At 40.6% G+C, this 22,161-nt stretch overlaps 1 protein-coding gene across 2 annotated transcripts in view; it reads left to right on the top strand.

The window, feature by feature from the left end:
- Window positions 1-22,161, top strand: part of TSHR (thyroid stimulating hormone receptor) — a 119,560-nt gene that overhangs the window by 54,077 nt on the left and 43,322 nt on the right. The window contains exons 3-6 of one of the 2 annotated variants that reach the window (XM_007533813.2): window positions 3,890-3,961; window positions 8,836-8,910; window positions 15,640-15,714; window positions 19,128-19,202. In XM_007533813.2, the coding sequence (XP_007533875.1) occupies window positions 3,890-3,961; window positions 8,836-8,910; window positions 15,640-15,714; window positions 19,128-19,202 (297 nt within the window). The remainder of the gene's footprint in view (window positions 1-3,889; window positions 3,962-8,835; window positions 8,911-15,639; window positions 15,715-19,127; window positions 19,203-22,161) is intronic. The other variant, XM_060181259.1, reaches the window with a different exon arrangement.

Raw genomic sequence — 22,161 nt, 5'->3', positions numbered from 1 at the left:
AAGTCTTTTGCAGAACCATTATGCTCTCTCCCCAACCAATACTTTCTATTTTAATCCTAATTCCTAATTTAATATTAATTCTTTGGAAAATAGTATAATGCCTTGAAATACATTTTTGTTTTGTGAAAAAAATATATAAATTGCATATGTGCCTTCCTTTTCTACAAGTACTCAAAAATCTACTATGAAAGTATATTAAAATATTTTGCTCAGTTAGTCACATTGATCTGCCTTTTTCTCTCTACTTTTAAATAGTAACCACATCAAAAGATTCTTTGAATACAAGGTTTGGTTTTAGAAATGTAGGGAATGGAAGGAATCACCTAACTGTTTCAGAAACAAAAAGAAAAACAGATTGATGCTACACATTCCTGTCAGCCAATTCTAGCTACAAAGCTACTGCACAGAAAATAACCAGTAAACTCCCAGTAAAGGTGACGTCTTGTGCCTCTGGAACCAACTCAGCTAGGTCAAACAACCACATATTCTAATCATTTGGTTGTTATTGTTATTGTTTTGTTTTGTTTTTTCTATGTACCGTTCAGTAAAACTACCAGGGAGAACAGAACATGGTCTATATTAAGAAACAAGTTTCCTAACACATGTATCTTCATTATTTATGTAGAAGATACCATAGTCTAGGTGATGAAAGCTGTTCTTTACTAGAAGAGAAATCAAAGTGTTGGAAGAAAACTTCCCAAATGTTTTCACAATATTAATCAGGCTAATAATATTTTTAAAACGAGGGAAGAGAGTGAAGCAAAGCTTAAGCTGGCATGACAAATCTTAGATAGGCAACCAAGACAACTGATGCCCAAAGTAAAGACAAATTTAACTCATCAATGGGTTTAGGTTTCCAAATTATGTGAATATTGCGATGACTAGATCCAGACAAAATGTATAGGTTTCTAAATTGAATTTGGCAAGGTATGTGGTATTTTGGCAGTTCATTCAATAGCCTTTATTGAAGCCACTCTTCGCCATCTCAGGTCACATTATAAATATCATTCACTAAGCACACTCAACAAATTAATCTGTTTTCATCTTTTTTTTTTTTTTTTTGCCTCCAGGGTTATCACTGGGTCTTGGTGTCTGCACTAGGAATCCACTGCTTCTGGAGGCTATTTTTCCCATGTTGTTGCCCTTATTGTTTTTGTTGGGTGGGAGAGAGAGAAATCAAGATAGTAGGGGAAGAGAAAGAATCTGCAGATTTGCTTCACCACGTGTGACTCAACCCCCCTGCAGGTGGGGAGCCGGGGGTTCAAACCAGGATCCTTATGCTGGTTCTTGCACTTTGTGCCATGTACACTTAACCCGCTGCCCTACCGCCCAGACCCCATCTGCTTTCATCTGAGGTCAGGGCTGCTAACTTCTCCCCCATCCTTCCCCCCAGTTCATTTTGATCAATATTCCTGTGTTTACTGGATTAGTAAACCAGTTATTCGGAAGTACATAAATCTTATTGATCTATGTATATTGGTGGACTTATACATACGCACCAAGGCTTTGTGCCTTTGCAATCACACCACTCCCAGTAGACTTTATAGTATTTTTTAATTTCAGTGGATACAGAGAGGGAGAGAGAGAGAGGAAAGATAGCACTGCTCCCCCTGGTGCCATACATGGTGCTTCTATCGAAATATATTTTCTTATTCATAAAATACAAGAGAATATATGTTATTTACACCCATTTTTTTTTAACCTGAAGCTTGTTAAATTTTTTTCCTTTAATTATTTTCTTATTTATTTACTTACTTATTGTCACTGGGGCTTGGTGCCTGCATGATCAATCCACCAATCCTAGAGGCCATTTTTTTCCTTTTATCTCTTTCTATTTTATTTGATGGGACAGAGAGAAATTGAGAAATAAGGGGAGAGAAAGAGAGACACCAGCAGCCTTGCTTCACCACTTGTGAACTTTTTCCCCTGCAGGGAGGGAGCTGGTGTTTGAACCAGGTGACATGTGCATGGTGACATGTGCCACTACCAGACCCCTAAAACTGCATTTAAATGCTAATTCTCTTCCAAGTCATGCTCCTTAGAAATCACTGTAATTCTATTCTAATTTTCTATTGAATGAAAACTATTTGCTTTTTAGCACAAAATAACCCCCTGAAAATTTAGCCATTGAATGTTACAAAAATTAGCCCCCACTAACCTAGTTGAGTATGTGTGATATCAGAATAAGAATCTTTAAGTAGGACTATCTTTAGCTGAAGAAATTCAGTTCCCTTGGGTGATGCCCCAAATCCGTTGTTTTCCTCTGGCATGCTGCAATTTGACTGAAGGTTTTGTTTGTTTGTTTGTTTGTTTGTTTGTTTGTTTTACTAGAGTGTTTTCTTCTTCTCATCCATATAACTTCCAAATCTTGGAACTGGGACAACATTTTAAAATAAATTTTTGTGGGGTCATTCACCTGATGCCTCAAGGTGATAGGTCCTTTTTATAAATGGATTTGATTCTTCTGATGCTTTGGTTAGGCAAGCTAGTGATATATTTCTTGATAGAAGGACATGGTGTACCAGGTGAGAAGCAGCACTCTAAATAGATAGCTTATTATCATGGTGATGAAGATTTAAAGGGAGAGTAGATACTCTAGAATCCCATGACCAGCTCTCAGTCTTTAGTGAGCCATGCTTCTGGATTGTAAATTTCATAAGGATTTCTCATCTTTCTCCCCCCTCCCCGCTCAGGTAGACCAGGATGACTAGAGTTGGGGTGGAATTGGTTACTTCCCTTCCTCAAGCAAACTGGAAGAAAAGCCACAACCTTTATATTGCTTGGCCAACAAGGATGCCAGGGTCCTGAAAAGAATTGGTACTTTGCAAACTTCAGCAAATAGATGAGATCAAACAGTGGCTGGTCTCTGCTTTGATAAGATTGCAACCCTAACAGTATTCCAAAGCTTTAATCTATGTCAAATGAGTTTATTTCCTCTCATTTTTCTTCTACTTTTTATTGGATAGGACAGAGAAAATGAGAGAGAAAGGGAGAGAGAAAAAGGAAGGAAGGAAGGAAGGAAGGAAGGAAGGAAGGAAGGAAGGAAGGAAGGAAGATGAGCACCTGCAGACTTGCTTCACCACTTGTGAAGCATTCCCCCTGCAGGTGAGGAGCGGGGTTTCGAACCCAGAGCCTTGCTGGGGTCCTTGTGCTTAGTACTATGTGTGCTTAACAAGGCGGACCAATGTCCAGCCCCTTAATGCCTCTCAATACGCATTCTAATAGCATTCCAAAACATTGACAAGTACAAGTTAATGAATTCAGTACTTCTTTTTTTTTTGCCTTTTACTTGCTATGACAGGGAGAAATTGAGAGGGCAGGGTGAGATAAAGATGGAGAGAGACAGAGACAGCTGCAGCACTGCTTCACCAGTTGTGAAATTTCCCTCCTACAGGTGGGGACTGAGATCTTGAACTCCAGTCCTTGCACATGGTAATTTAGTAGTTCCTCTGTTTTCCACTTGTTCTTTATTTTTTACATTTCTTTACTGGGGGATTAATGTTTTTACAGTCAACAGCAAATACAATACATAATATTTCTCAGTTTTCCACATAACAATACTACCCCCACTAGGTCTTCTGCCGTCATGTTACAGAACCTAGTTCTATTAAAGCTGTTTATATAATGTGCTGCCTTTCGGTTTAAAGTAGATGGTAGGTAAGTTTAACAGTTTATTATTAACTCAATGAAGCGTGAAGATTTATTTTCTGTATTTCAGTCTCTCAGTTCTTGTTTCATTAGGGAGAATCACAGGCTTGGTTTTTGTCAAATATATGAAGTGAAATATATGTTGTAAGAACTGTCACGCCCCTAGTAATGTATTCCTTATAAGAAAGGTAAGTGATTTGCTAAGCCTGGTGATTCAAACTCTGATTGTTATTTTTCCTAGGAAGTTCATAGAGACTCATCTGAAAGTCATTCCCAGTTGTGCGTTTTCAAATCTGCCCAATATTTCCAGAATGTAAGTAACATTTTTAATCTAAAAAGAGATTTGTAATTATGAACATGCTATTTTCCAAATGTGTACTGTTGGGTGGAGGGTAGATAGCATAACGGCTATGCAAACAGACTCGCATGTCTGTGGCTCCAAAGTCCGAGGTTCAGTCCCCCACACCATCAGAAGCCAGAGCTGAACAGTGCTCTGATAATAATAATAATAATAATAATAATAATAATAATAATAATAAGCGTGTACTATCAAGAAAAATACTTGTGGGGGGTCGGCGGTAGTACAGCGGGTTAGGAACACGTGGCACAAAGCGCAAGGACGGGTGTAAGGATCCCGGTTCCAACCCCCACTCCCCACCTGCAGGGGCGTCACTTCACAGGCGGTGAAGCAGGTCTGCAGGTGTCTATCTTTCTCTACCCCTCTCTGTCTTCCCCTCCTCTCTCCATTTCTCTCTGTCCTATCCAACTATGACGACATCAATAACAACAATAATAACTACAACAACAATAAAAACAACAAGGGTACAAATGGGGAAATAAATAAATATATTAAAAAATTTAAATCTTTAAAAGAAAATAAGAGAAAAATACGTGTTACATATAATAATTTTTATGTAAGTGGTACCTATACTTTTAATGTAAATGAAAATTTTATGAACAAGGTGTTTGATTTTGCTACATCTTCACTCAAAAATTCAAAAATTATTTTTTTAGATTTATTTGTAAAATGGAAAGATTGACAAGACCATAGGATAGGAAGGGTACAATTCCATACAATTCCCACCACCAGAACTCCGTATCCCATCCCATCCCTTGAAAGCTTTCCTATTCTTGATCCCTCTGGGAGCATGGACTCAAGGTCATTTTGGGGTGCAGAAGGTAGAAGGTCTGGCTTCTGTCATTGCTTCTCTGCTGAACATGGGTGTTGGCAGGTCAAAAATGATTTTTAAAACCTAAAATTAAATTCATCTAAGCCTTGATAATTGAATAATTATTTGTGTACTTTAATACACCCAACAGAGTGTATACATTACCATGCACAAGGACCCAAGTTCAAGCCCCAACAATAACGACATCAATTTCCGACTTGCAGGGGGAAAACTTCACAAGTGGTGAAGCAAGGCTGCAGGTGTCTCTGTCTTCTTTCTCCAGCCACCTTCTTTTATCCATTTCTCTCTGTCCTATCAAATTAAATAAAGTTAAAAACTTAAAAATAAAGATTTTAGGAGTTTGGGCGGTAGTACAGCAGGTTAAGCGCACATGGTGCAAAGCACAAGGACCAGCGTAAGGATCCCAGTTCAAATCCTGGCTCTCCACCTGCGGGGGGTGGGGGGTGCTTCACTGGTAAAGCAGGTCTGCAGGTGTCTTTCTCTCCCCCTCTCTGTCTACCCTTCTCTCTCCATTTCTCTGTCCTATCCAACAACAACAACAGCAATGACAACAACAACAATAATGACAACAACAAGGGTAACAACAAGGGCAACAAAATGGGAAAAAATGGCCTCCAGGTGCAGTGGATTCGTAGTGCAGGCATCGAGCTCCAGCAATAACACTGGAAGCAAAACAGAAAAAAAAAATTAAAGGGATTTTTCAGAATATCCCCTTTAAAAAAATAGTTTTCAAAAATAAGGAAGTTTGGGGGTCGGGAGGTGGCACAGCGGGTTAAGTGCATGTGGCGCAAAGCACAGGGACAGGCGGAAGGATCCCGGTTTGAGCCTCCGGCTCCCCACCTGCAGGGGAGTCGCTTCACAGGCGGTGAAGCAGGTCTGCAGGTGTCTTGTCTTTCTCTCCCCTCTCTGTCTTCCCCTCTTCTCTCCATCTCTCTCTGTCCTATCCAACAATGAACAACATTAACAATGGCAATAATAATAACCACAACGAGGCTACAACAAGGGCAACAAAAGGGGGGAAAAATGACCTCCAGGAGTGGTGGATTCATGATGCAGGCACCGAGCCCAGCAATAACCCTGGAGGGAAAAAAAATAATAATAAGGAAGTTTGACTGAGACACACGGCATTCCAACAGAAAGTCCTTCCAAGGTGGAGGGTAGATAGTATAATGCTTATGCAAACAGACTCTCATGCCTGAGGCTCCAAAGTCCTAGATTCAATCCCCTGCACCACCATAAGCCAGAGTTGAATAGTGCTCTGGTTTTAAAGAAAGAAAGGCCTTTTGAGACTTCTCCAAAAGACGGTTCACAACTCTCCAGTCTGGGTGAAGTGTGCCCTGAGCCCCATCAGAACACTTACCACCTTTAGCTGTCAGTATGTCTCTCTTTTCTATATTCCTTGAAGTTAGAGACTAGGTCTGCTTTGTCCAACCCAGTTACCGACACTCAACAAATGTTTCAATAGATATTTCTTGAATGAAATAGCAAAGATCTACTAACAGCCGAAGAGCTCACGTATCAAGGGAGCAAGGAAGAGGTCCGATGGTGACAGCACAAATTCCCACCTACTATTCCCAGTCATTGTTTCTCACACACACACACACACACACACACACACAGAAACACAGAAACACAGACACACACACACTAGTTTGGTGATAAGCGATATGCTCTCATGATTCTATAAGATCTTCATGTCAAGTGAAAAAGGCTTTCATGCCAAGAAGAAATTTAAGAAAAAGGACTTTCTTTTTGATTATATAATGGAATAACTGAGTGAAAGACTAGCCTTTTCATTCTACTAAATAAATGGTTCCTACATGTCATCTTCAGTGATCAAGTAGCAGAGCCATCTAGAGAGTTATTGTTGGACTGGAGAAACTGGAACTTTGGATATCATGCTATGTATGGCCTGCAGGACTATTCCACTAAAGCCTTTAGAAAACACATAGTTCTTGGTGCAGAGCGCAAGGACCAGCATAAGATCCTGGTTCAAGCCCCCGGCCGCCCACCTGCAGGGAAGTCGCCTCACAAGCGGTGAAGCAGGTCTGCAGGTGTCTGTCTTTCTCTCTGCTTCTCTGTCCTCCCCTCCTCTCTCCATTTCTCTCTGTCCTATCCAACAACAACAACATCAATAACCACAACAACGTTAAACAACAAGGGCAACAAAATGGAAAATTAATAAGAAAGAAAAAGAAAACACATAGTTCTAAGCTAAGATGTTCAAAAGAAAAATTGGAGCAATGGGTCTGATGCAAAGTTGGAAAAGGTATCTGTAGCTTTCAAAATTAATCCTGTTCTTCCAACTGCTAAACTTAATTGATTATAAACACCCACAATCCCTAGACAATAAGAAAATCATTTTCAACATCTGTCTCTATTTTCCCTACATTAGAGATAAGATGACTGGGTCAGAATAACTTATAAAATAGTATTCGCAGTAACAATGGCATGAGAGGCCTAGTAATGCAAATACTGTTTAGAAAATGGATAATGGGAGCATGGAGAGATAACATAATAGTTATGCAAAAAAAGTGTATGCCTGTGGCTCTGAGGTCCCAGTTTTAATCTCCAGCACCACCAGAAACCAGAGTACTCTGGTCCCTCTCTCTGTGTCTTTCTCTTTCATTAAAATAAAATTTTAAGGTAGATAGCATAATGATTATACAAAGAGATCCTCATCCCTGAGGCTCCGAAGTTCTAGGTTCAATCTCCTGCACCACCATAAACGAGCACTGAGCAGTGCTCTGATATATATAAAGTAAAATATTTTTTTAAATGGATATTTAAAACAGAAAGCACATGTCATTAAAATACTTGGAATCACCATTAAAAACCCAAACGGAATTATCAATGCTCCTGTTATAAATATTTTATTGATAAAAATATTTCACCAGCAGTTTCAATGTACCTCTAAGCCAGTGGACTCTCAGTCTTTCCTGCTCATTAAAGTCATCTGGGAAGCTTTTTAAAAACAAGGTTTGCCCAAGTCTACGTAAGCTGGTTGAATTATTATCCTAGATATGGTCTTGGACATTTGTATGTTTTAAAAGCCTCTCACTGCTTTGGTTGGAGGTGAACATCATCTATTAATTACTAATTTCCCCAATTAGAAATTTGAGGTCATAGAAAGGCCTCAGAAAATAGTCATTGAATTTGGCTCTGCTAGTCATTCTCATTTTACTTGAATTGCCTTGTGCTTACAGAGTTCATGAAAGTGTTAAATTTTATAAACCTCATCATGGGGGTTGTATTGTTAAATGGGAAACGGGAATGTTATGCATGAACAAACTATTGTATTTACTGTTGAATGTAAAACATTAATTCCCCAATAAAGAAATTTAAAAAAAAATTTACCTCATCAAAGTCAAGAAGAGAACATATTGTTACCCCACTACAGAATGTTCCACTACAAAACTTCATGTTTGGAACCACATTTCTAATCCCATGCTACTAGGTACTCCATTAAAAATGTCTCCTGGTCATTGTTTTTTCTGTTGGCTTTTATTTTCTGTTATTTGAAGTAACTCCACCTATCCATTCATTCACTTCACACATACTTGTTAATAACATGCTACATAGTATGGTGAAAGACACTCAAGATTCAAAGGCCACCAAAACCATGCACAGTTCTCCTATCAAATATGCAAATAGTGGCAAAGTCAGTGGAAGTAATAAGTGCAGGAAGCTGTGAGGATATTTTAAGGGAATGTGATCTGATCACAAAATTTGGTGAAAATTCACAAAGTTTTTGACCATCAGTTGAGTGAAGCCTAAAGACTGGGTAGGACTTAATGTATCTGGGAAATGTGCAGGTATTAGGAGACCTGGAAAAAAGCAGTAACTAATTTCAACACTCCTGGGGAGGAACACACAGGGTTGTTCATGCTGGTGATCTGGGAGGTCTCTGAAAAAGAAGTTACATCAAAATGAGAAACAGTGTGGAGTTTGCAGCCCTGCTAACTTGCTACTTCTTTTACATTTTTATGACACTCAGCTACCTATCAATAGATGCAACTCTTCAGCGACTGGAATCACATTCCTTCTACAATTTGAGTAAAATGACTCACATGTAAGTACAATGAAAAGAATAGCCTGGAACTAGTCACAGCCACTTTTGTCTGGCAGTCTGAGGGCCTTGAACAGTCCTAAGATCTGGTTTCTAGATCATGGGTTAAAATTTCTGTTCATTATTAAATTCTTAACTTGGTTTCATTCTGTTTACTTTCATTTTGACATAGTTATAATTTCCATGACTGGAAGTTAAAGACAAAATTAGAAGTGTTTGCTTGTTTATTTATTTATTTATAATCAGAGCATTGGTTGACTCTGGCTTATCGTGGAGCAGGAGATTGAACCTGGGATTTTTGGAGTCATAGGCATGAGAGTCTCTTTGCATAACCATTAGGCTATCTCCCCTGCCCAGAAGTTCTTTTCTGCAGTAGTCACTTTATTCTGTGCCTACTATATTGGCAGATTTCATTGATGTGAAGTCAGAATCTAGGGTCTGTGCAAGATTCTGAAATACTCAGATACTATCTTCTCCAGGGAAACGGAAATACATCTTTGCAAGATTAGAACAGAATGAGTTTTGAAAAATAAAAATCTATGGCTTTGGAACCTGTTAGAGCTGGATTTGCTCTCTGGCGTCTCTGCCTACTCACCGACCTAAATAAGCCATGTGCTATTTTTTGGCTTTAGTTTCCTTTTTTGTAAAATACAGGCCAAAAAAGGGCTTCCACTTCACATGGTTATAAATATTGAATATAAGCATTTAATAGAGTGTCTTACACATTAAAATCAGTCCATACACTTAACAGATAAGTGCCATGTTTTGCTTGTTTAGTCATTATTAGGTCTAAAAATTGTTTACATGAATAAGACTTTATTATATTATGAAGCCGTATGTTGTGAAGTAGGAACTCTATTTTATTGCTGAGGTGATTCAGATAATTCATCACTATTAGGCTTTTCTTAAACATACAGCAAGGCTTAATGAGACAAAAGGAAAATCAATTTAGGTGGTAGAACCAGAGGAAATGAAAAACAAAAGGAAAGGTCAATAAGAGTGAAACTTGCTCGGGGCTGGGTGGTGGCATACCTGCCAGAGATACTCATTACTCACAGTGTGCTCTGTGTTTTAAGAAACTGCTCAGTTCTGGTTATATTAGTTTGGATCAGTATGCATACTGCAAGATGTAGGTAAGACTGAAAATAGGAGGCCAGGACATAGCTCACTTGGGTAACATATCGCTTTGCTGTGTGCATAACCTAGGTTCCAACCTAGCCCCCACTCTACTGAAACAAGTTTCAACAGTATGGTCTCTTTCTCTCCCTCCTTGTCTCAAAATAATAGTAATAATAATAATAAGTCTAATAGCCTTGAGGTAAATGGAAGTTTCTTTCTTGCCTCTGGAACAGTACCAAGAATAAGCAGGTGGGAAGCCCATTGCTCTCCATAGTCACATGGGGATCCAGGCTGCTGGTCCAAACTCTGCCTGCTTCCGCTCTTGTGAAAGTCAGTCTGAGGGCCATCTCGCTCCCTACCTGCTGTGTGGTAGTTACTCAGTCTTTCATTCTCCCCACATCCCCAGGTTCCTGGCAGCGATGCTGCCTCTGACAGTCATTGGCCATAATTGCTCAGATCCAAATCCTGTGATTCTTAGCTGCCCTCTTGGGTGTTTGGAGTTCATTCAAATACAGATTCCTCTTAGCTGAGTCTCTTTGGCATGTTTCTCTGCTGATGCTTCTTTCTTTGAAAAGTCTCTATTAGTTGCATTAATTTTGAACATTAATTGTCTCTACTTAGTTAAAAACTACTGGTAGGTCATGTCCACACCTTTCTTTGTTTTGATATATCTATATATGTAAATAATTTGTCTCATTTTATTAAGATATGGTTGACCTATAACTGTATTAATCTAAAGTATACAATGTGTTGACTAGATACATGAACATATCACAAAATGTTTAATACCGTAAGTTAGTTAATACCTCCTTCCTATCACAAAATTATCATTTCTTTTTTTGTGTGTGATGATGATATTTAAGAGCAGTTCTCTCAGTAACTTTTAAATATACAATTCAATCTTATTAAATAGAATCACGCTGCTTTATATTACATCTTGCCCCATGCTTCATAATTTTATAATTGGTAGTTCAATCAAATTTCTCCCCATTTCTCATACCCTCTGTCCCTACAACTCAACACTTTACTCTCTGGTTTTCTGCAAGTGCCTTTTTTAGATTCAATATACAAGTGTTATCACCTAGAATTTATTGTGCCACCTGTTTGTTTTGAGGAAGCGTTTTACAAGACCTCCTGGAAGTATGTGCTAGCAGATCTCACCCAGCAGGGAAGTGAAACTCTCACCTTGACAGTCACTGTGGGGACAGCTGTGTCCTGCCCATCACCAACTGCCCACCCCCCAGAGACATTCCAAAGACCCAGAGTTATGCTGTACCTCTTCTTCACCAAACTTTTAAGTGAACAGGACCCTCCTAGACAATCACAAAAGCTTCACCTCAGCAGACCATGACAGCAGACATCCCAAAAGGACAGCAGACATCCCAAAGGGAACCTGCTTCTGCTGAGGCCCAGTCAAGGAAGGATCTCTAACACAGACCACTAACAAACAACAAATCATAATGGGGAGACAAGAGTACACCTCCACCAGCTCTGTCAAGAAGTCAAGACATAAGCCCTGGAAAAAGCCCAAAGACACAAGAGATAGGTAAGCCCACCAAAGAAGACTTTAATGTTATCAGTTCTCACAGAACTCAGAGAAATAAAGACAACTGTGGTGGAAAATGCCAAGTGATTCCATCAGACAAACTGAAACAGAAAACAAAGAACTCAAGACCACAGTAGCTGAAGGAAAGGCCAGAGTAGCTAAACAGGGGCCCGGCAGTGATATACCCGGTAGAGCACACATATTACAAAGCATAAGGACCCAGGTTCAAGCCTCAATACAATACAGCTGTTGACACATGGGCGCTGTTTATCACCTCTGCACTCTACTCTCACCTCCAGCTTTGGACCCTTTCCCCTGCCATGCACCAGGATTTCAATACCCTCTCCACTCTTCCAAGAAAGTCTCTGTAACTAGGTGTTGAGAAAACAGGATAGCCATATGTAGAAGAATGAAACTAGACCATCAGTTAACAGATTGCAGCAGAATTAATTCAAAGTGGATTAAAGATGGAAGTGCTTGACATGAAACTATAAAATACATAAAAGAAAAAATAAAGGGAATGCTTCAGGGCCTTAACATCAAAGATGTATTCAGCATCCAACCCCATGGCCAAGGAAACTAAACAAAGTATAATAAAGAGATGGGACTACATCAGACTGAAAAGCTTCTACATATCGAAAGAAATGCCCAAAGATATAAAGGCAATCAAGCTACTGGGAGTAGACATTTGCACAGCATTCAAACAACAAGAGATTGAGATGGAACATTTACAAAGAAATCCAACAGCTCAACAACAAATAACCCAGTGTTAAATTGGGAAAAGATCTTAACAGACAATTCTCTAAAGAAAACAGACAGATGAAAAAGATACTCCCCATCATTTATCATGAGAGAAATGCAAATCAAGCACACAATGAGATTCTACCTCACACAAGAATAGCCTACAGCAACAAAACAGAAAGTGACAAGTGTTGCTGAGAATGTGGGGAGAAAGAAACTCTAGCACACTGTCGGTAGTAATGTAAATTGATGCAGCCACTATGGGAAACTGTAGAATACTTAAAACAAATACGTGTGGACACACTCTATGGCCCAGCACTGCCACTCCTACGCATATACCCAAAGAACACGAAAATACCAATTTTATTTTTTTTAATATTTATTTATTGATTCCCTTTTGCTGCCCTTGTTGTTTTATTGTTGTGGTTATTATTATTGTTGTTACTGATATTGTCGTCGTTGGATAGGACAGAGAGAAATGGAGAGAGGAGGGGAAGACAGAGAGGGGGAGAGAAAGGCAGACACCTGCAGACCTGCTTCACCGCCTGTGAAGCGACTCCCCTGCAGGTGGGGAGCTGAGTGCTGGAATCAGGATCCTTTAGTTTTGCGCCACCTGCTCTTAACCCGCTGCCCTACCACCCAACTCCCTGGAAATACCAATTTTATAGGATATATGCACCCCTGTGTTTATAGTCTCATTATTTACAATAGCAAAAATATGTAAACAATCCAAATGCCCATGGCAAATGGCTGGATAAAGAACTTGTGGGGTCTGGGGAGTGGGCAGTAGTGCAGCGGGTTAAGTGCACATGACGCAAAGCACTAGGAACAGGCGTAACAATCCCAGATCGAGCCCCGGATCCCCACCTGAAGGGGGGGGGGGTCACTTCACAGGTGGTGAGGCAGGTCTGCAGGTGTCTGTCTTTCTCTTTCCTCTCTGTCTTCCCCTTCTCTCTCCATTTCTCTCTGTCCTATCCAACAAGAACAGCTGCAATAACAATTACAACTACAACACGCGCAACAACAAGGGCAACAAAATGGGAAAAATAGAACTTGTGGGAGAAAGGGCCAGGTGGTGGTGCACCTGGTTGAGTGCACATGTTACAATGTGCAAGGACCAGGGTTCAAGCCCCCAGCTCCCACCTGTAGGGAGAAAGCTTCACAAGTGGTGAAGCAGTGCTGCAGGTATCTCTGTCTCTCTCCCTCTCTGTCTCCCCTTTCCTCTCAACTTCTGGCTATCTCTATACAATAAATAAGGATAATTTTAAAAAAGAACTTATGGGAGATATATGTTGGAACTCTATTCTGCAATCAAAAAGGATACGGTTCATCATCTAGAACAAGAGGATGGAACTGGAGGTGATTATGCTAAGTGTAGTAAGTAAAGATGAAGAGGACCAATACAGGGTGGTTTCATTCATATGTAGATTATAGATGACTAATGCAATTGAACTGCAGAAAAGGTAGCATGCGAATACTAAGAAGAGGAGAAGAAGGAGAGGATAAAAAGGCACCCAGATGTCTCCTGAACTTTGAGGGAAGGTTCAGTGTTGTGGGATTTCCACATAGATATGATGGGCCTAGACCTCTATTTAACAGATCCCTCTCTCCACCATCACTGGTCATCTCCATCAGAAACAACATAGTGGACCCTTTTGTGGGCCTCTATAGGACCTTGTCCTCAATGAAGAACAACAATAGTAGAAACTGCTCCACTCTCCGAAGGGAGGCTGGGTCAACATACTTTGCTACTCAAGAAAGATGGGTCCTGAAATGAGTGCAGCCTAGAATGTTCCTAGATGTGACCATGGAATTCGAGCCCACACCAACAGGGATGCAGAGGTTAAACAGGCTCCTGTGCTAAATATGAATGGACATGGGTCCCAGCTCAGATCGATGGGGTTTATAGTTCAGTTAATGGTATTTATATACTTTCCCCATAATTTGGAGCTACTCTCTGCCGTAATCCAGCTTTCCAACTCTGACACCATTTCCCCAGACAATACCCATAACCCACCTGCATGCTAACTCTCAGGCAAAAATTAGTAAAGTCATGGGCCTTTTGGAATATACCTAAGATATACTTCCTAACTTCTTCCAACATGAAGACTCCAAATCTCATCTGTTATATTCTTATCTTTAGGTTCCTAATTATTAAACAATTTGCACTATGTGCACTTAACCTGGGGTGCCACTGCCTAGCCCCCTTAAACAATTTGTTCCGCTTTATATCTTAATGCTTTTCATCCACCAAGTTGCAGATGCTATCATGATGCCAACCTGACCTCCCTGGGCAGACGACCTCACCAATGTGTCCTGGATCCCCACCTTCCCCAGAGCCCTGCCCCACTAGGGAAAGATAGAAACAGGTTGGGGGTATGGATTGACCTATCAATTCCCATGTCCTGTACAAAAGTAATTACAGAAGCCAGACCTTCCACCTTCTGCACTCTATTGATACCTTTGGTCCAAACTCCCAGAGAGATAAAGAATAGGGAAACTTCCAATGGAGGGAATAGGATATATAACTCTAGTGGTAGGAATTATATGGAATTCTATCCCTCTTATCCCACAATCTTGTCGATCAATATTAAATCACTAATTTTAAAAGAACAAAGAAACTTTTTAAAAGATTATTGTATATAGCCAAGCAAAGATTTTGAGGCAATAGGTCTAAGATTTTGAGGAGTAAATTGCTAATGCTTTCTGTTGAAGCACTGATGGGGTTCTGCTAATCAACAAGCTATCTGTCTGGACAAGAGTTTCTAGACTAACGATGCCATGCTAATCAAGACAGTGGGCCTATAGGTTATATTAATATAGAAAGACATCTGATCTGGGGAAGTAGGTAGCTGGATTCTGTTCTCACAACCAACTCCATCTTCTCTTTTCCAAGATCTGTTTCATATTCAATGTTCTTACTCAAACATCACAACTAGTACTTTTTAAAACTTTGTACGAAATTCTGTTGGAGGCTGGGGATATGGATTGACCTGCTAATGCCCATGTCCAGCAGAGAAGCAATTACAGAGTCCACAACTTCTACCTTCTGCACACCAAAAACAGTTTTGATCCATACTCACAATGGGATAGAAGTGATAGGAGGAAGAACATAAGAGGGCTCTGAACTCCAGCTCCATCAGGACCCAGAGAGAGAGGAGGAAAAAGGGAGGGACCTTTAGATGTGGTAATATGTAGCTTGGAGGGAAGGCAGTGCATGTTCTTTGCACAGACATTTGTGAAACCAGATTGAAGCTGTTTTATTTCTTTTGTAAGAACGAAAACAGATGTGTCATTGTGTCTAATGCATTCCTTGTCACTTTCAGAGAAATTCGTAACACCAGAAGTTTAACTTATATAGATCCTGGTGCCCTAAAAGAACTCCCCCTTCTGAAGTTCCTGTAAGTATTAATTCCTCTCCATCCATAGTCTTTTGCAAACAATTCTAATGTTGGGGCTAGGTGGTGGCAGACCTAGTTGGAGTGCACATGTTGTAACATGCACTAGGGCCCATGTTGGAGCCCCAAGACACCACCTGCAGGGGAAAGCTTCATGAGTGGTGAAGCAAGTCTGCAGGTGTCTTTCTGTCTTTCTCTCCCCCTTTCTCTATCTCCCCTCTCAATTTCTCTCTGTCTCTACCCAATAATAAATAAATAAATAAATAATTTTTGAAAGAATTATAATGTTATCTGCCAGGAATCTCCCTTAGATACTGTGTGTCAGAGCTATTCTAGTGGTGAAATGGATATTCTGTGGTTTAAACTTACCCTTTCCCATCTGGCAAAATATCAGGGGAAAAAGTGAGCCTATTTGGACATTAGCACAGAGAGCTAGGGCAGAGGCCTGCTCCAAGAGACAGGACGAAGAAAATACCACCATGCATGTAGTCTTTAAATCAAATAGAACAAATCAAAACACTGAAAGCCCACTGGCCAACTTCATTAGGAAATGGGTGGAATACAGCGTAATACAGCAAAAAAATAAAAAGTTTATACTTCATTGCAATTTCACCACCAAACACAGGCATAGTGCTAAATGAAACAGTTCAATGGACAGGTGTGACTACTGTCAGGTTCTCCAGACAGCAGCCATATTATCTGCCTGTATGCCCTTGCTTCCTATTTATGAGCATTTTCAAAAATTGGAAAACAAGAACATGTGGAGGGAGAACATGAAAATCAGCTTTACCCCAAAGCTACCACCAGTAACGTTAGTTCAGTTCCACCCAGGACTTTTGAAATAAAAGCATGTGTTCTTAATCTTTTTTTTAAGTATTTAAGAATGAATAAAAGTTATTCATGGAATGAACGGGAGGGGCAGAAGAGAAATCCTCATGGCTAAAATAACGTGATAAAGACACAAATGTGTTAGGACCACATTGCAGTTAGGAGGTAGAATGTCAATAGTTTCATCCTGAAGATGTGGGCATGGGAGAAAGGGATATGATGGGGTAAGATGCTGAAGGGTGTTTGAGGGTCAACAAAAACTTCATATTTTATTGATTGATTGATTGATTGGATAGAAAAATTGAGAGGGGAGACTCTCATTCTGAGGTTCCAAAGTCCCAGGTTCAATCCCCCACACCACCATAAACCAGAGCTGAGCAGTGCTCTGATAAAAAAAAAGAGAGAGATAGAGAGAGAGATAAAAGTGGAGAGGAGAAGGTGGAGAAAGAAGGAGAGAGAAAGGGAGACACCTGCCGCACTGCTTTACCACTCATGAAGCTGCCCCTGCTGGTGAACCTGGGTCCTTGCACATGTGCCAGAGTACTGTTCTAGTTCTGTCATCAGTAAGTAAATAAATCAATCCTTCTTGGGGATGGGGAGACAGTATAATGGTTCTGCAAAGGACCTGCATGCCTGAGGCTCTAAATTCCAGTTTTAATCCTCAGCACCAGCATAAGCCAGAACTGAGCCGTGCTTTCTTTCTATAGCTATGTGCCTTTATTCTCTCTCTCTCTCTCTCTCTCTCTCTCTCTCTCTCTCACACACACACACACACACACACAGTAAATAAAATATATTTTTCTGGGGCTGGGCAGTTGCGCAGTGGGTTAAGCGCACATGGTGAGAAGTGCAAGAACCCGCGTAAGGATCCTGGTTTGAGCCCCCGGCAGGGGGTCGCTTCACGGATGGTGAAGCAGGTCTGCAGGTGTCTATCTTTCTCTCCCCCTCTCTGTCTTCCCCGCCTCTTTCCATTTCTCTTTGTCCTATCCAACAAGGACAACAGCAATGGCAACAATAACAATAACAACTACAACAAGGGCAACAAAATGGGGAAAATGGCCACCAGGAGCAGTGGAATTATAGTGCAAGCACGGCTCCCCAGCAATAACCCTGGAGACAATAAATAAATAAAATAATTTTTAACCCTTTTTAGTTAAAAGAAAAAGGGAGTAGACTTGTCTGTTGTTTTTAAGATTAGAGATCTTAGCTCAGCTGGAATTCCTAGCTCTTTTTTATTTATTATTGGATAGAGACAGAGACAAATTGGGAGAGGAGGGGGAGATAGGGAGAAAGACAGAGAGACACCTGCAGCCCTGCTTCACCACTTGTGAAGCTTTCCCTCTGCAGGTGGGGACCAGGGGCTTGAACCTGGGTCCTTGCACACTGTAATGTGAGCACTTAATCAGGTGCGCCACTGCCTGGTTCCAAATTCCTAACTCTTCTACACAAATATTGCCGTTTTAAAGAAGACACTCTCTTGGGGTTTTTGTTTATTTGTTAGTTTGGTTTGGTTTATTTGTTTGTTTTTGGTTGTCACAGGAACTTCATCGCTCTGGGCTGACTTTTTCAGATAAAGATAGAGAAGAGGGGAAGGGGTCGGGTGGTGGTGCAGCTGGTTGAGCACACGTTACAGTGCGCAAGGACCCGACTTCAAGCCCCCAGACCCCACCTGCAGGGGGGAGGTTTCATGAATGGTGAAGCAGGGCTGCAGGTGCCTCTTTTTCTCTCTCCCTCTCTATCTCCCCTTCCCTCTCAATTTCTGGCTGTCTCTATCCAATAACTAAATAAAGATAATTTATAAAAAGACAGAGAAGAGGGAAAGTTACCAGAGCACTGAAGCTTCCACCAGTGCCTTGGGGTACTAGCTTGAATCTGGGTCTCATGGCAAAGCAGACCTGCTCAGAGGTGAGCTATCTCGTTGGCCCCATTTGTTTTCCTTATTTAGGCATATCATCTATTTTTGTCTGGGGGGTTGTTTTGAGCAGAGCACTATTCAACTCTGGAGATTAAGTCTCTGGACACAGTATTTATCTTTTTTAAGTGGCACTGCTGCTGTCACACCTCCAGATCACTAACCTGGAACATCATTTTTGTCAAGATAATGAATGCAATACAAAGTGGTATTTTAAAAAGGAAGCCTGGCGTGGAGTCAGGTAATTATAGTGTCTTCCTGCTCCATTCCCTTTATTTTCAAGCACACACACCCCAAAACACAAACACACACAATACCCCCCCATTAAAAGAAGAAAAAAATCACATAGACCTACATGCACAAATATATCCACATGTACTTGTGTGCATGTGCATACCTGTAAAAAAATTTCCTATTCCTTGAGATCCCACATAGTTTAAAAAAAAAACCCAGATTCTTCTAAACAAGAAAGGTGTGTTGACTCTGTCACACCTTGTGGAAACATCTTGGCCAACAAATAGTGTCCATGGCTATTCAACTACTAAGTGAAGGAGTTAGAAGTTGACTTGTGATTTCAGAAACTGTGCATTCAGCTATTGCATTATCCTGCTGCTTGTGTGTTGACTTAATCACCAAATCTCTGGGGTTTGCTTTCCTTCTTTTTCATGGACTTCAGTGGCATTTTCAACACTGGACTTAGAATCTTCCCTGACCTGACCAAAGTTTCCTCCATCGATGTATTTTTTATACTGTAAGTATGCACACACTCCATGCTTGCAATCTTTCATTTGTCACGGTCTGGGAGCTCAAGCTAGGTGCAGCCATGAGGATTAGTTGAAGCCAAGGAAAACATTTATTTCCAGGAGGAAGGGGTTATCATCGAAGGAAAATGTTCTAAAGGATGAAGTAAGAAATACCAAAGAAATAGTTACTGAGTTTAGTAACATGAGGCATTAACAACTCTAATAAAAATAGTTCTGGTGGGAATCGGGCAGTAGCACAGGGCAGTCACTTCACTAGCAGTGAAGCAGGTCTGCAGGTGTCTAGCTTTCTCTCCCTCTCTCTGTCTTCCCCTCCTCTCTCCATTTCTCTCTGTCTTATCCAACAACAATGACAACAGTAACAATGACAATAATAACTATAACAATAAAACAACAAGGGCAACAAAAGGGAATAAATAAATAAATATTTTAAAAAATAGTTCTGGTAGAGAACTGGGCTTGGAAGAATCTAGTTGGAGTGGGCCTGAGGGCAAACCAGAGGGAGAAGTTTAGAGAGAGTGACCATAACAAACTGAAACATTTTACTATCAAAAAGAGCAGAAAATGCCTCAAAATTTAGACTACTGAAAATCATGAGCATACGTTTGCTGTTATTTATTTTTAATGGGAGATATTATGGCATGTCTACTTGCTGATGGGAATAATTAAATAAGAGCAAGTTTTAGTGGTAATGAATTTCTCACATAGGCCCCTCCCCCGGAAATTTCTCTTTTAATTTTCTGTGACATAGTTCTGCTCAGAAGAGACATTTAATGGCTTTGGTTTAACTGCTGCCAAAAGATAAAGTTTCACTGCATTTGTTACATAGTGAACATATATGAACACTCCAGTCTAAATGCTCCTCTCCAGGGGAGACTGAGAAGTAATAGTGTCTAGGCACCCAATACCCAATATCCTAAAAGAAGGACATTCAGCTGCTTTTGTTACCATGGGATGGACTGTTTTTCTGGACTTAAGAGTGAGTTCAATATGCTATTTTGGGAAAGGGGAGATAAAAACAAGGCCTGAGGGGCTAGGCAGTGACACACTATCACGTGCATAGACCCAGGTTCAAGCCCCCAGTCCCCACTTGCAGGGGGAAGTTTCACAAGCAGTGAAGCAGTGCTGCAAGTGTCTGTTTTTCTCCCTTCTGCTCTCTAAACTTCTGTCTGTATCAAAAAGAAGGTAAGAGGGAGTCAGGTGATAGCGCAGCGGGTTAAGCGCCTGTGGCACACAGCACAAGGACCAGCGTAAGGATCCCGGTTCAAGCCCCAGGCTCCCCACCTGCAGGGGAGTTGCTTCACAGGCAGTGAAGCAGGTCTGCAGGTGTCTTTCTCCCCTCCTCTCTGTCTTCCCCTCCTCTCTCCATTTCTCTATGTTCTATCTAACAACGACAACAATAATAACTACAACAACAATAAAAAGACAACAAGGGCAACAAAAGGGAGAATAAATAAATAAACAATTTTTTAAAAAAAGAAGGTAAGAGAGAATGGAAGGAAGGAAGGAAGGAAGGAAGGAAGAAAGGAAGAAAGGAAGGAAGGAAGGAGAAGAAAAATATAAATAGCCACCAGGAACATTGGATTCATCATGCAGGAAATGTTTGGAGTTTGTAAGCTGAATGGCAAAGAAACCTGGAGAGGAAAATGAGTCTTGAGACAATTAGTGTTGCAAGTGCTGAGAGAAAACCAGGAGATGGGAAGGAAGCGTGTTATCTGCCAGCGCCACTTGGTCCTTGGTTCTTGGGCTAACAAAACGCCAACGATGTCCTGTCATTGCCCTCTCCCTCGCTCTCTGCCCACCACGGCAGCAAGTGCTTCAAAGATGTGCGGGCCAGGCTTCCCTAATAGACGGTGACTGATTGCGGGGGAGTAACCCTCTGTTTCTTCCCCTTTTGTGAGTTTTGATTGTGTGAGTGTTTCTTTTTCAGAATAAAAAGCACTCAGGGGCCCCGGTAGATTCAATGCAAAAAATAAAAATAAGAAATAAGAAATATTCTTTAAATTCTTCTTCTTTGCCTTGCCTTTCTGTAAATCTCTCTCCTACTTTGTAGCACTAAATGATGATAATGACAATAATGAACCTTTCTGCTTTCAAAGTGCTTCATGCTTTTTTTGGAGTGTTTTCACAAACATTATGTTATTTGATATTGTAAAAACAACTCTAGAAAGTAGATATTGCAAGAGACATTATCCTGCAAGATAGAAAAGGAGACTGAGGCCTGAAGGGATTAAATTATTTACCCGGGATTTACTAGTGCATTAACATCAGGCTCTCACCCCAGGTCTCTGAACTGGGGGCTAGTTCTATTTTTATATGAGTGTATTTCATAGCCTGGTTATTTTTATAGATATTCCTGCTTTAAGGCAATTTGCCACATAAATGAAACAGAGAAGGCATTTTTTTCTTCCTTCCTTCCTTCCTTCCTTCCTTCCTTCTTCTCTTTATTCTTTCTTTTCTTTCTTTTTTGTTTTATTATTGCCACCAGGGTTACTGTTGGGGCTCTGTGCCAGCACTATGAATCCACCACTCCCAACAGCCATTTTTTTCTTTCCATTTTATTTGCTAGGACAGAGAGAAATTGAGAGGGGAGGGGAGATAGAGAAGTAGAGTGAAAGATGCCTCACAATTATTGAAGCATTCCTTCGCAGGTGGGGAGCAGGGACTTGAACCTGGATGCTTGAACATGGTAAGGTGTGCACTCAACCAGGTGGGCACACTGCCCGGTTTGATGCTTTTCTTTACCAAAAGATGCCTGGTGCTCCTCACACAAATTCACCCTGGAGATCTTTTTTTTTCTCTGCAGAATAGCAGCTTCACACAGATAAGGGACTCACATTGCTTCTAGTAATTTCTCAAACACTTCTCTGTGCACAGCCAGACTTGTTCTCTAAGCCACCATATGAAGCATAAAGGAAAGTTACAATCTCCATGTTACAAGTAAAGAAA

Source organism: Erinaceus europaeus, chromosome 22 (genome assembly GCF_950295315.1).
Source record: "Erinaceus europaeus chromosome 22, mEriEur2.1, whole genome shotgun sequence".
Taxonomy (NCBI): Eukaryota; Metazoa; Chordata; class Mammalia; order Eulipotyphla; family Erinaceidae; genus Erinaceus; species Erinaceus europaeus.
This window is presented reverse-complemented; position numbering and strand designations above follow the sequence as displayed.